Raw genomic sequence first — 15,126 nt, 5'->3', positions numbered from 1 at the left:
CTTACACTTTGCCACTTTCTTTCAATCTGCTGGATCCCTGCCAATTTTAGGATAGATTTCTATGCAGATATTATTATGGTAGAAGATTGTTAATTGACTCTAATTCCGGCAATTTTTATATATTGTGGATACGTGGCACCTGGTAAGAAAATATATAGGTTTTATTGTTCCCTTGCAGGTGTTATATGCTCTTCTCGACAACTCAGTGAATGGTTTTATGGTCATAGAAATGTCCCGGGATTATATATGGTCATCTATGTCGTTGAAGCTTTCCATTCACACAATGCAATTTTAATAGTGATTTGTTTCAATAGACAATATGGCCTAAACCCTCTGTCGAATATCCTTCAAGGCAAAATTAAACGCTGGTTAGCATTGCCAGGAAAGCAGAAATGCTTAGCAGACAGAACAAATAACGTCACAAAACACGGAGAGTATAGCGCTAACTAGATTGCGCGAAAAATAAACAAAAGACAGGAGAAAAAGTAAATACGATTTTAGAACTTTCCCATTCCGATACTTAAGTTTTGATGTGTCTCGCGAGCAAATTTCACACTTCATTACACGTGAATCCGACAGCCACAAAGTATTTCGTAGTGATAACAAGTACTAACTTTTCGGTGCCGTCAAGACCTTTGAATGTCCAAACGTAGGTGGCCACCATGTGAATCGGGTCGAAGCGCACGGCGTCGGAGACTAGGCATTTGAACTTTGGGCTGTCGCTGGATGTGAAGACGGCGAAGACATGCTTCAGGTTTCTGATGGTCTGTGCAGCGGGAAAGTTGCAGGCAACATTTTTAGGAAGGTAAGTTTATCGCAAGCATATTCCAGAACGCCAGTTTGTGAGTAACGGCTGCATTGCTCATGCAAAGTCAAAATCGAGAGAGATTACAATTTAACAGAACCTTTGCATCTAAAGTTCACTAACACATAGAGAGACAAATAAACAAAACACAAGTTGTTCACCGGGCACTGCGACAGTCCGACGACCTGAGGAGCTCGACGGGCCGATCCGCAGACGCGCATGTTGCCTCGCTGGTACGGGCTGGGCGAGTGGTGTTCTCCCGGGAGTCGAGCGGGCGCGCTACTCGGAAGCTTAACGGCGGTTCGGGCTAACAGACAGCAGTTGCAGTCAATCATTTATAGGCGCAGACCGCGTCCGTTTGTTCTTCGCGCCAAGACAGGCGCGCACATACACGCAGCTTCAACTGCACAAACTCCTCCTTCACGCGCCGGGCGCGTGACCCTATTGGTCGAGCACGGAAACTGCCTTCTACAACAATTTAGGTCATTCGCGCCACGCGGAGTCATTGGCGCAAGAGCGAAGGGAAGAGAGTATCACTTTACTACGGTCAAGGTCATGCCCTCTCCGTCGACAACAACAGAAACTTCTCTGACATTCTAGAAAAAATCGACGCCGCGCGCGGCCAATACCTCCCTCGGCGCCGCGCCGGCGAGCTGAGTGGAAAGTTACGCAACCCCCGGGGTTCCTTCCGCGCTGTTTTTTTTTTGTTGTTGTTTTATTTTACCGCTCGCGGGCGGGATTGCTTACGCGCAGCACCGGGGTTTTGGAAGATGCGCCGAATTTTGTGACAGCGGTGCAGCTGTATAGCCTTTTGAGGCTTGGAAGAATACGAACACGGTCGTGTGGTGCATGTCATAGCACAAGTTATTGCAGTAGTGTGATTTTGCGATAGACGGCTGCGCCAAAAGCTTCGAAGAAATGCTCTTCATTCCTTATCTTTGTTAAGGTGCAGAATACATGGGGTTAAGTCATGGCAACGCGCTTACTCGTCAGTTATCAACAGGGGCTTGAACATTTGCCCAGCTGTATAATTGTGATTTTGTTTAGCAGTTTATTGAAACTGAGCTGCTGCCAAAACAGTAACAGAAACGCTGTTTGAAAATGTTCAGCACGGCAGCTTGGCTGGACAAGGTACAATTTATAATAGTCAAATTTTAAATCACCTGGTATTCGTCTGGCACAGAAGATTTATGCACAAAAAATTCGCTTCCTGAGTAAATAACCGTCTGTCGTCCTTTACAGAGACTTCCGTTTTTCATTTGTAACAAAATTCGCAGCTCACAACGACGAAGTGCGGTAAAGGTACCAAGATTAACAGCGATTTTCACACACTATATATTTATGTATTGAAGACGGTTGGCACGGAACACTTAAGTTGTTTATATACCTAATGAGAAATTCTGAAGTCAGAACGTTTCACATTCTTTTTTCAGAAAAACCCAAGTTGGTCACCTTTCCGCAGCAACCCAGGGTGTTAAATGCAATAATGCGGACCTATTATAGCTATCATTTAGGTTTGAAGTTTTCGGGATATACTACCTCTAAGGCTCACTCACTCTCACCGACAAGCTGTCGCAATACGTCTAAAGCCTCTCTTGATATAAACCGTACTGTTCGCAAGGGTTCATCAACTTTGTGTCTAGTGTAGGCGGTTAACATCGAAGTAGCCACAACAATTTTTTTTGGCGCATTTCTCTTTCCCGCGGATTCGAAGGAGGTAGTTAGTGAACGATTCTCAAGCAAAGTGATTTTTTCCGCTTGCCTCACCACCCTGTCGTAAAGAACCACCAGGAGTGCCCTGCCAAGTGATTCTCCTGACTGCGGCGCGTATGCGAGCGTTGCAAGCTTGAAGGCTTCAAAGTGCTTTCGGTGCTAACCGACAAAGTTGTTCTACTGGTGCATAGCTTGCGCAACCGCGCCATCATATTTCTTCTCGCACTCTGCTGCAGTTAGCTGAAAAAGACCGCTCACATTTTTTTTTTGGCGCGGAGAGCCTTCGACACCATACTCGTAGACCTCACAGTCTCAGTGGGCTGGCTTCGAGGGTGTCTAATCAGATGACATAATAATATTTTTCGGATCGCTTTCGCACAACGCTGTGTTCGCGCGCAGATTTTTCGCTCCCGATGGCTACAATTGCAGATAAACGTTTTTCGTACTGATACCGCAGGCTCTTGAAAGTCAAAGCAGACCGCAGTATTGAATATATCTGTACCAGAATTCGTTTAAACCTAGATTGCAGACCTTTCAATACGCCCTAATTTGGTTGAAGATAAACTGGAGCTTCTAGATGAAGTTCGTGAAGATTTGGCGACGGTGAAAGTAAATGCTGAAAGGGCACTGGACGAAAATGAGAAGCTTAAAATCCGTTTAAACGATTTAGAGGATAGGTCTCGAAGGGGAAATCTGGTGTTTTTCAATGTTCCAGACGTATCGACTGAATCATGGGCTGAATCTGAGAAAAAGGTACGGGAAATTATTGAAGACGAAATGTCTGTAACCTTAGCTGAAATGGACATTGAGCGCGCCCATAGAATTGGTACGGCTGGACCAGAGAAAACGCGACCAATACTAGTCAAATTTTCGCATCACAAAATCAGAGAAAGAGTTTTCGGTGCAAAGACCAAATTGAAAGATTCAGACGTCTCGATTAGCGAAGATTTTCTCAGGTCACCAGGCATGCGCGGAAGAAACTTGTTCAATTCGCAAAGCAAACTGAGTCCGAAGAATCATTTAGCCTCCGCTACAACAAGCTTATTCTTAAGAAAAGATGTTACGTGTACTGCCCTATAACTGATAGTGTCCGGGAAAACAATTCAACACGTGTTGTAACCAACTCAAGCCCTTCAAGCCATTCTTCTCCAAGATAACTAGATAAGGATGAGCATCGACCTGCGCAAACACTTAGAAACATTTCTATCCTTTTCACTAATATACGCAGTGTTTTTTGTCATCGTGACAGCTTATCCTGCACCGCCGATACCATGGGGGCTGATATTATCGTACTAACAGAGACTTGGCTCAATGAATCCGTGCGCAATAGCGAAATATTTTCCACACAAAAGTGTTACCATATATTTCGTTGTGACCGCCCTTCTGGCCGCGGCGGCGGCACTTTAATCGCTGTATCTGAGGATATAGAATGCTTTGAAGTTAACCTTGATACCACTCTTGAGTTCATTTGTGTCCAGATCAAAATTAACAACAAAGCTCTCCTCTTTTGCGCATGTTACCGTCCACCATCTACTACCGTTGGCTTCTGTAATTACCTCCATGACATTCTTAACATAATTCAAACAAGGTTTCCTAATCGGCCTATTTTTCTTTTTGGTGACTTTAACTTTCCTGCCATTAACTGGTCAGACACTCATTTAGGCAACGATCTATCATCAGAATCAACAAGTTTTTCAGCACTTTGCTCCACCTTTTTATTAACACAGGTAGTCACACAACCTACAAGGGTGACATCTACAAGCTCAAGCATATTAGACCTTTTGCTAACTAGTTCCCCAGACCTTGCTTCCGACGTAAGCTACTTACAAGGTTTAAGCGATCATAACCTACTCCTTATCGAATTAAGCTTACCGTCTAACAAATCGCGAAATAAAACTAAAACCATTTACGACTATGCTAAGGCAAATTTTACGTCAATTAATGATGGCCTTAAGCTATTTTTGGATGACTTTCTCATAAAGTCTGACCAAAGGTCTGTTAATGAAAATTGGTGTTTATTTAAGAACAAACTACATGAGCTAACTGAATTGCATGTTCCTCGAAGAATCATCACTACTAATGGCAGGTCACCATGGTTCACCCGGTCATTAAAACGCCTTGGTAACAAAAAAAGACGGTTATATTCCAAGGCAAAGTCATCGGGAAAACCTGAACATTGGACAGCACTCAGAGGTGTGGTTGAGGAGTACAAAAATGCGTTAAAGATAGCCAAGGAGCGATATTTTAACGTCACTCTGCCATCACTTTTACTAACTGATCCAAAAAAGTTCTGGAACGTTGTCAACGGTTCAGTCCAGCCATCAGTTTCTCTTCTCGATGCGCAATCAAATCCCATCCCTACTAGCGACAGTGCTAAGGTACTTAATGATACTTTTGCTAAGGCATTTTATCTCTCCTCAAGCACATCACTACCGGATTATAATGGTCACATCACATTCCCAATGGATCCCATTCATTTTGATTTTGAAGGCATCATAACTATCATAGATCACATGAAACTATCCTCTTCTTGCGGTCCAGATAATATCAACAGTAAAATTCTGAAAAACACTAAAGTATATTCTGCCATAATACTGTCAAAATTATTTCAGCAATCCCTGCAAGATGGTGAACTCCCAGATGACTGGAAATTGGGTAAGGTGGTTCCACTCCACAAATCAGGCGACAAACACCTTTCACTCAACTATCGACCAATATCATTAACCAGCATTCCTTGCAAGATAATGGAGCATGTCATCCTGTCTCACCTAGCTAACTTTCTTGAGTCATCTTCGTTCTTCAACTGTGCACAACATGGTTTTAGAAAATACTTCTCTTGCGAAACACAATTAATAAGCCTTACGAGCAAAATTAACTTCATACTTGATCATGGCAATGAGGCTGACTGTATTTATTTAGACTTTCGCAAAGCATTTGACACAGTGTCGCACAACTTACTTCTTTACAAACTAAGTAAAATTAATATTGATCATAATGTACTAAGGTGGATTGAGTGCTTTTTGTCTAACCGATTGCAGTATGTACACGCTAATGGCTTTAACTCGTCATCCATTCCTGAGACCTCCGGCGTCCCACAAGGTTCTGTCATAGGTCATTTGCTGTTCCTTGTATATATTAGTGACCTGCCTAACAATGTAACATCTTCAGTAGGACTCTTTGCGGACGATTGTGTCGTTTACCGCGAAATAAAAAATACGAATGACGTTGAATTACTTCAGGCAGACCTAACCACTATCTCTAACTGGTGTTCACAATGGCAAATGACTCTTAATACGACTAAATGCAAAGTAATGCGCTTTTCCCGTCGCGAAAATTAAAGTCCCGTTGTCTACACTATTTCTTCTTCCTTGCTAACACCCGTGGAATCTTATAAATATCTCGGCGTCATTCTAACATCAGATCTAACTTGGAAAGCACACGTCGGCTCTATCATACCTTCCGCTAACCGCATGCTTGGATACCTTAAGCGCAATTTTTACTTAGCACCAACCCCTGTCAAGCTTCTTCTGTATAAGTCACTTGTGCGCTCAAAATTAGAATACGCTAACTCTGTATGGGACCCTTTCACTAACACACTCATCGACGCTCTAGAAGCTGTGCAGAATAGAGCAGCGCGTTTTATTGTGCGCAACTATGATCGTGCTTCCAGTGTCACAGAAATAAAAAATAGTTTATCGTTAACCCCTCTTGCTCTGCGCAGAAAAGTGTCCCGTCTGGGTCTGTTTTTTTAAATTTACAGCATGAACTCTACTCTGAAAGAAGCATTGATCACAACACCAACATGTGTTTCATCTCGCATCGATCACTCACGGAAAGTTGGCGTTCCTCGTTGCCGGACAACATCCTGCATAAATTCCTTTATTCCAAAAACATCGTCGGAGTGGAACCACCTACCACCACATATTGTAGCTGCAAAGGACGTTGATGAGTTTGGGGCACTGTTGTCATTACATTATGGTTTACCATAGCCTCAGTTGGTTCACTTCGTTTTGTATATTGTGTATTTAGCCCTGTTCCTTTTTTTTTTCTCGCATGCACTTTGTTCCGTTAATAGCCTTCTGCCATCGTACCCGTTCAATGTTTCTACGAAGGGTGATGTTCTAGTTCATATCTTTGTGTTTACATGAAATGTTTTTTGACTGTTTTTGTGAATTTATTCGTTTTGGTGTTGGTATTCCTAATTATTGTATTGTTTCGCTTTTTTGAATCATGTATTTTCTTGCAGCTAGCTTCTTTTTTTTTCTTTTTTTTTGTAGGCATGCCTATGTATGCGTTAACCCCCTTTTTTGTAAGAGTTTCATTTTATATCTATGTACCACTCCCCTCAATAATGCCCTGTGGGCCATGAGGGTATCAGAAATAAATAAATAAATAAATAAATAAATTCTGCAGCTCTTTTTTTTCCTGTAATGACAAACTCATCCATAGATCGTACGTTTGCTAACTCTGTGAGAACGAAAGGTGCCCATTAACGCATAGAGAACCTGCGCAAAAAACCTGAGTGGAATAAAAATACGCCTTATTCTACTGATATACAGATGGGAACGAGCCTAATCTCCCTGTGACAGCCTTCTTTGTCAGCTTAAGCGTCATAGGTACGATTGTTTAAAGAGTGGTCTCCCTTTTGTCTCTTCCTCAGCACTACGTTGTCATTTACTGTGGGATATATGAGGAAATCAACGGAAGATCTCAAAACAGAAGACGACGATAACGACGAGATAAATAGCCCCTCGCCGATGAAGCAAGTAGGCGCTCCTGCTACAGTAAACGTTACGCCGTTTAGTTGTGCGAACAGGCAGTGAATTTATGAATTCATTATTACACGCTAAATGACAGAAGCAAACCTGCATGACAATACAAGCAGTTGTCCTACCGTTTTCGTCCTATAAGGGATAGCAATTTTACATCCACCCACAGGCTTAGAATGCTTGAGTGAAGTAAAGTTTATAAGGTCCCGTACATTCAGGTTAGTTTAATTTTCCGCTGCTGAAGTGTGAATTCTAGAAAAGAAGGCGGTCAATTTAGTGCTTGCGACAAAAAACTGCTGTTCACAATTACATGCATGTTTTGAAAGACAGCGGTGTCATTGATTGCACATCATGATTGTGCTAGTTATTGTCCTGCCGTATTTACAGGAGAATATCTGTTAAGCAATATTTTCTTAAATAACCTTTAAAACAACCGTAGCAAAAGATTTCTGAACTAAAGTGAGCCAGATACAGTTTCACATCGAAATAAGTCAAATGGAAAGTTTACTTGATAGTTCGAAACTTTCAAATTTATTATATACGTTATGGTGTATATTTGCTCTAACATGTGAAGAACATAATATAAAAGCTTCGATGGTGCTGCGGTTTGCGCGATTAACAAATTATCGTGCTTTTATAGGTCTGGCTACTGTTAATTTGGCTCATTTGAATCACTAATACTGTTTCTCGTAGATTTTGAAGTTTTATTATCCCACTGAAAAAAAATACTTCTCTGTTGAAACAACTTCTGGTTGCTTAGAAGTACGTTTTTTTTATCTGTATCGTAGTATCCGTACTAAATAACGGCTTCGTCGTGTAATATCGCAGCCGCAAATTGCGCCGTTCTACTCCTAGCCGAAAGGACCGCTTGTTGTGTAGGCTCTCGATTGGAGCGCATTTGCAGATGTGTCCTGGATGATTCTCAGATTAAGGTTGTCTGAACGATATGCCAGTACAGGCTCGGAATTTTTCCCACCTTTGACAGTCAGAAAAAATCAGGTAGAGCAGCATTTTTTACTTTTTCCTCGAGCGGAGAACGTGTTTTCTGGGGGTGCTCTAGTCGTAGATAAACTGCTGCGCCCTGCGCAAACACCGGTAGTCTTTGTCTCACCTACTACGTGTTTTAGTAGAACACTGAGCTGCCACATTAGGCTGATTCTGAAGGGTTGTAGTGTGCATTTTAGTCAAGTGCGAAGAGATGGGGTGGCTAAGGTCAAGCACTTTACACAGTCAGTCTGACAGAAATAGAAAAAAACGAGAGAAATAGGGGAAGGGCTCTTTCATTTTTCACGTTACCAAAAAAAATATGAATAAGAGCAGCAGAAAAATTTCGGAGAATGTCTGGTCGTTGAGAGTTTATATAAGCATCAAGTGAGCTCCAGGAAAAGCCTACCATATTCCATGCCACCACAAAGATAATGATAACCACACGCGGATCTTAGGGAGCGTCTCTGATCAGCCACTTTGATTTCATGAAGCTGTTCTTCACGCCCGGGTTTCCTCACCGCTATCCATGTTGTTGTTTCCTCAAACACTGGTACGTGACGAGCCGCGACTACGCTTGTTTCTCTTCAAACCAGATGGCGCTGAGAACATAACATGCAGAACGGAACTCGGTATTTGAATAGTTCTCGTTTGATGACCATATTACGTGCGATAGAAAAGTGTGTTCGATAGGCATCAAATAGATCATTTGCGCATGACAAAGTTCTTAATGTAATTCAGAGAGAGATAGAAGTGCTCTCCACCGGCCTCACAAGAGGAGATGGTTCCAGCAAGTGGCCCGCAGAACGCGGGCAATTTTGCCGCGGCTGGAATCCGCCGTCACTGTGCCTGTGCCGAACATCACTTGGAAGACCAAAAAACTAAGGCGGGGGGGGGGGGGGGGGTAGCACCTAACCAATTCTTATGATGCGTAAATTCGAAAGCATTTACTCTTGTCGCTGAGTTGCCATCAGGCATTTGAGGGGTGAACGTTGGTTCGCTGGAGCAGTTCGCTTCGCACGTTTCGATGCGTTGAGATGGTCTCGCACTTCGTCCGCAGTGCACTGCCGCCTCATGCCACGCTACGCCGTCTCGCCTGATGCAGACCTGACCGATTAAACTCCGGATGATGAAGACTCCTCAAGCTACGTTTACACGAATGCTTCGTTGGGCATCGTATTTCCTAGCGTATCTAACTGAGCGGACAGGCCACTGTGTACATGTAAGACGTCTATTCTGTCGAGACCGTGACCCCCGGCCCGGTGTACGAGAGGGAGGTGTCCAGCAGCCCCATCCTGAGCTCTGCCTGCTTTGTTATTCAGTATTTAGGGTATTGTACAGCCACTGCAGGGAGAAGGAGGGGTGCCTCAAAGCCAGGTTTTCATTTACCGAGAAAGCCGACTTACCTTTCTCGAACTACCTTTGTCTTGTGATGGCGTTTGATCTAGTGGGTCTAATGCCGTCATCAGCGGGCCACGTTTCTGCCGCACGTGCCTCTCACGGCTTTCTGATAACGGCGGGGTTTTCGCTCAACGAGCCAAGTAATGCTCTAGCATTGAAATTACAATTGGTTATTGGCGCCGTGCGAGCTGTGTTCTAGGGCTCAGTGCATTTCGTAATGACTGCAACTCAAACGGCGCTGTTGCCTGGCTTAAGTGTCATCACAACTGTGCTTGCGCATCTCGGGCTACAGGACAAAGCCAGACTCATTAGCTCCGCACTGAAGCTTAGCCGACGAGATGAACAAGAATACGCTTCTGTTGACGCATGCACTTCTCTGGCGGCAGCGCAGTACATAGCAGAAGGCAGACTGAAAGCTTCGCTAAAGTTCGGTGCGTTCTCACTTCTGGCCCCAAACGTACCCACGACGCGCTGACCCCGAGAGCTAAAAGGATTTCATACTTGAAAACGACCACCTTGTTGATGACGCCACGACAACGCATGAAACATCCAGAGCTCTACTTATTAACGATGCTGATGCAGATCGTGGGCATCGTACGCGTCTTTTTTAATACTCATACCGAAGCCACTTAAACATTATTGCAAGTGCGTGTTATTATTTGCCACGTTGATAGGAAAAAACCTTAATGCAGCCAGGAGCTTACCCAAGCCAATGAATCTCCTTGTTCTTCACATAAGAGCGCAACAACGATGTAAGAGACCTTCGTTATGCAGTGAGCGTATGATGCCTAAGAAAACCCCACAGAACGTGAATGATGGCAGCAGTCCCGCTGTTTTTTGCAAGGGAGCACGGTAAATAAATCGGAAACCTTCCAGGCAGGCGACATATAACATATACTGTTAACATAGTGAACACAAAATTAGCGTGGTTATATTTGAGTGAAGCTGCGGCTCTTGCTCGTGTTGTGATTTTGTCCAGTAAGATCTTCTGTGGTTTGGTCCTGCTTTCTTTTAGGGCGGTCACTGCCCGGCTTTATCAATCGCAGCTACAATTTTAGCTGATATTTTTAAATGAGAAGGTCATGCAAAAATATCTTGATATTTCGGTTCACCATGTACTCTACATATGTTAAAATTGGTGGTCTGTTTATTTGCTTATATAAGTAATTAGTACTAAAGTCTAAGTAACTCCCACAGAGAACGTATGTGGCTAGTTCTTTTTACATGATTTTATTGCTGCACTTTCTTCGTTCGAAAACAAGTTTTGAGCTTGTTTTTGCGGGATTTATGCCAATGATTTATCGTTTTGTCGCCGTAAGACAGAATTACGCCGGGTGCTCTAAAACATCTTAGAAAGGGAAAGCATTAGGCGCGATAGTCATTTGCTTCCTCAAATAACCTCATTGCGTGTGTTCACTTGAGTTTTCGGTTAGCGTAGAAAGGGTAAATATCTTCTATCGCATTGAATGCGTGCCTGAAGAGCGTCGATAACTCATTCTTGACATTTTGTTCCGCAGTTTTGAAATGCATCTTTATTACAATTATGAATACTCCTAGCCCTTTCTGGCGTAATTCGGGAATATGATTTCTCTCTTGTAACAGTTATATGATATTGAAAAAAAATTATAATGGTATTGAAAAATCGACAAAATACGAGAGATTCCATGCAATGGTCTTCATCTCGTATCTCTTAGTGCTGGTGTTGGTGGTTTAGTTATTTCAGAGTTGACTCGAGGCAACCGCGTCATTCTGATGGATGGAAGTTGTTTGCTGTGGTAGATTTCGATTGTGAAATTTCTGAGCTTTGGGCAGCCCCGTAGAGCATGACAGGAGGAGGGTAGCGGGGACTCAAGTCCCCATGTTTCCAGAAGGAAATCTTGTGTTTATGTTTTCAACTCGGTGCCATATTAAACATAATAAAGTGATCCCGCCTAGAAATGTGCGTCTGATGTAAATGTGCAGGTATGACCGAGTTTCAGGAAAGCGAAAAGTATTTTCATTATAAATACGTGCGAAGAGGTTGCTGCCATTTTAGTGAAATTACACGTGATTATGAGCCGAATATTAAGTGTAGTGCTCATTGTGGCCTTATTTGTCCATTGAATGCTCAGAGTTTAGGCCTAATAAGCTCATCAAACGCTAACTTGAACAAACGTTTTCGCGTGCGTTCTTTTTTGTAGTTTGTTCCCATGCCGCCAATTTTTTTTTTCTGAAGTTCAGTGGATACAAGAGTCCTCAGTGTCGATGCTTATGTTCTCACAAGGAAGCGTGGAAAAATTAAATATTGAAACTTATGAACCGTGCAGCTAGTGAACGTGACAGAATAATATTTGCAAAAGACAACAAACCAAGAAAAACTCACCCCTTCATTTTTTGCGCGGATCCGAACACCCTAACTGCCCTGAACCTTACACGAGCCGTGAGCACTTTTATACATGCTCTGTCGCCATGCCATACCCCACATTTTCCTTAACCCCCCTTCTGGAGTTTCTCGCTGGCCTACGAACCAATTCGAGATGAACTGGCCCCTGTGGGGCAGCTTATGAAAAAGTGGCTAGTTAAGGCTTGGCTAGATAATAATCTGGCTAAAATCAATATTAGGTTTTAGAAAATGAGAGCGATCGTTTAACTACTTGGTAATTGATGATTATTTAGAAAGCAATGTTCAGTGAACGAAATAATGCGAGCCAGACATTGCCCAGAAGTGGAGTGGTTTGATACCTTATTTTTTGCCGGTGTATTTTTTCCTCTCTATTTTTGCCCCAAACTGCTCTCAACGTACACAAACGCACACCTGAAGTGGAAATGTGGTTTCGATTGAAGAGAATATCCAGATCTCTATTCCTCTGGTTGTTGAACCCAGGTTTCGTTACAATGGCGCTGGTAATGCCCTTGAATTCAAACAATGCGCTAAGGACAAGGCTTCCTCGCAAAGCTGCAGCCTACCACAGAAAATCGCCGGAATCATGCTGCCGAATACAGTTGAACTACGTTATAAACAAGGCGAAACGACTCCTGTGATTTCATTGTCATAGCCGATGTTTCGTAATAGCAGTACCGAATTTTAGTGGCGACTGTCAGATTGGAATAGGCTCAGCTACCACCTCGCCTACCTAGGGCAACACCGATGGAGTTAAATGTGTTTAACGTGCTGTTTCGCATCAGTTTTAACACTTTATCGAATGACAGCATTGTCTTGGAGAATGCGCGCGCCATTCAAAATGCGCTGATGATGGTCGCTTTCATTTCTATCGCTTCACCTTGCGAAACGAGCGAGACGTCGATACTGCCATGTACATTACACGCACTGCGAGAGAGTTCTGGCTATGAGGCCATGCTGAGAAAACGGAATTTAACTGGATAAAATCCGGGAAGCAGACGATGTCTCCAGTGGACCATTTGCAGCGAGGAAGTTGGACAAGGGGTAAGCCCCAATGATAGTAACGGTACTAAAACGCACCATGACACAGCGGGCCGTGCCAGCGCAGCCTGGCATCATTCTGCAGACCGTGCACTCACCTTGTGGCGATGAAAGAAGCATTAGTGTGAAACCACGCGCCGAACCTGACATTGAACAGAGAAACAATCCACGAAGCCCCGACTGAGGTGCGGTAGATTTCCCGCACATGTTGAGTGGTGCTCGGCAAAGAATGTTTGCACTATGTATTGAAGACGCCTACTAGAAGTCAGCCTACTAAGTGCAAACATGCCAGTAGGGTTCATGAAAGTTTTGTTATGTCCGGTCGTACGAAAATATTCCTTTGTTAAAAGTAGATATGAGGTACGCTGAATTCTGTGGGAGCTTCGAAAGGCAATGAGTGCTTCTTTGTTGCATAGGAAATTTTAATGTAAACTTTACAGGGGGGAAAGGTTTGCCTGTAAACTTTCTAAAGCAAATAGTTTTTTTGCAACTTATCAGCCACACGCTAAACTACATCTGCGGCAGTGCTGGTCCTAAGCTCGGTTTGTGACATTCGCCAATGAGCAGCAGGCATAGCCTTGATAAAAAACGTTTCATCATTTTTCTCGGGTTCTGAAAGTTGAGCAGCGAATTTGCGCAGTGCATATACCACTGAACCTAGCCAAGGAAAGGCATGATCTACACTTATTTTGCCCGTGGCAGTCTATTCAAATGATTGTGACGTGTCTAACCAAGTTTCTCTTCGCAACTGCAAAATCGTCCTACGAGAGCCAAAAAGGTATACAATTCCTTTTCGAGACCTCCTGGCACTCCTGAAGTGTAAAGAGCTGCAAGGAGAATTCATGGTTATCTTTTCAATAACTTACCTCAAATGCTCGTATCGGTTCATGAGGGTGCTTCGGATTTACCTGCCCGGCTACAAGAGCAAAAAAAAAGGAGGTGACAGCAATTTTCAGCAGGAGCATTGTAGACTAGGCGAGCTTGTAGGATGCCGAAAGGGCTTCAATTCTATGAGCACCGAGCCTCGAGATCCTATTTGATCCCCGTCAGGCCACTTTTCTAAAGATCGAGTTCAGTGGTACTCCTTTCGAAGTCATGTGCCCCGTCGCTCGTTGATGTCAGTTAATAAACTGCTCAAGTTTCACTGACTGCACATGTGCCTGCGAATGTTATTCCCCTTCCTCTTCACTAGTCTTTCTGACTCAGCCCACTAGTACTAAATGCCTGTATTTTCCTCGTCATAGTTTCTTTCCTTTTAGAGCGCCTCTTTTTCGCTCGGTCGCTTTCTTTTTGTCATTTCAGCCAAAACTGACGAGCGTGAAAGAACCAGGAACCCGCCCTGGCACTATTTCCAAGAGCTTATTAACGTCGGAAATGTTTCATACGTGGGACACATCATATTTAGATGTTCAAGTATCACTCCACTATTAGAGGCATGTGATAAGCAGCGTCTGGCTGCACTGTGTATCTGTCCGCTGGCTGCGCGGACTATTTGAAGCAGAGCAAATTTAATACCATCTCTCCTTTTAATAACTCCACAAATATAAGGCTAGCGTATGTGGGCGCCTCCACTGGCATGTTTTTTTCGAAGCTCGATAAGATCAGAAATAACATGGCAAATAAGCTACGAGATTACTTTCCTACGGTTCCAGTGCAGGCAGGACATCAGGTTTCAGTTTTATGAATGACAGCTATGTACAAGAACACGAGAATAATTTTATGGCAGGTGGGTTCATATGGGGTCATTGAGGTTTCCTGCCTGATTGACTGGAAACAGAAAATAAAGTAATGGAAGAGCAGAAATTTTCAAACAGATCGTTCTCAGTAAAATACACCTAGAAGAATTCATGCAGAGATTGAGAGCATGTAACGGTTACTGAGTGTGTTCAGAGTTAGACTTCCGTTTTTTATTAATACAAAGAGCGCTGCACAAAAACTGTTTTTTTTTTGTTCGGATATGTGGACAGGTGGGCGCTAACTGTGAGGATTTTCTTTATTTCGAACACTTGTCAAAAAGACATAACTTGGGTTCG

The 15,126-nt window shown here is 43.3% G+C and overlaps 1 protein-coding gene across 3 annotated transcripts in view; it reads right to left on the bottom strand.

Annotated features, from left to right (window-relative positions):
• Nucleotides 1-14,139, bottom strand: part of LOC144134786 (uncharacterized) — a 35,520-nt gene extending 21,381 nt beyond the window's left edge. Inside the window, exons 1-2 of one of the 3 annotated variants that reach the window (XM_077667617.1) lie at nt 13,960-14,139; nt 615-766 (exon numbers count right to left, since the gene is read on the bottom strand). In XM_077667617.1, the coding sequence (XP_077523743.1) occupies nt 615-766; nt 13,960-14,058 (251 nt within the window). In that variant the 5' untranslated portion in view covers nt 14,059-14,139. Of the gene's footprint in view, nt 1-614; nt 767-966; nt 1,303-13,959 lie in introns of those variants that run through there. The other 2 variants (XM_077667618.1, XM_077667616.1) reach the window with 2 other exon arrangements.
• Between the last annotated feature and the right edge of the window lie 987 nt (nt 14,140-15,126).

Source organism: Amblyomma americanum, chromosome 5 (assembly GCF_052857255.1).
Source record: "Amblyomma americanum isolate KBUSLIRL-KWMA chromosome 5, ASM5285725v1, whole genome shotgun sequence".
Lineage (NCBI taxonomy): Eukaryota > Metazoa > Arthropoda > Arachnida > Ixodida > Ixodidae > Amblyomma > Amblyomma americanum.
The sequence above is the reverse complement of the archived record's forward strand: the minus strand, read 5'-3'. Positions and strand labels throughout refer to the sequence as shown.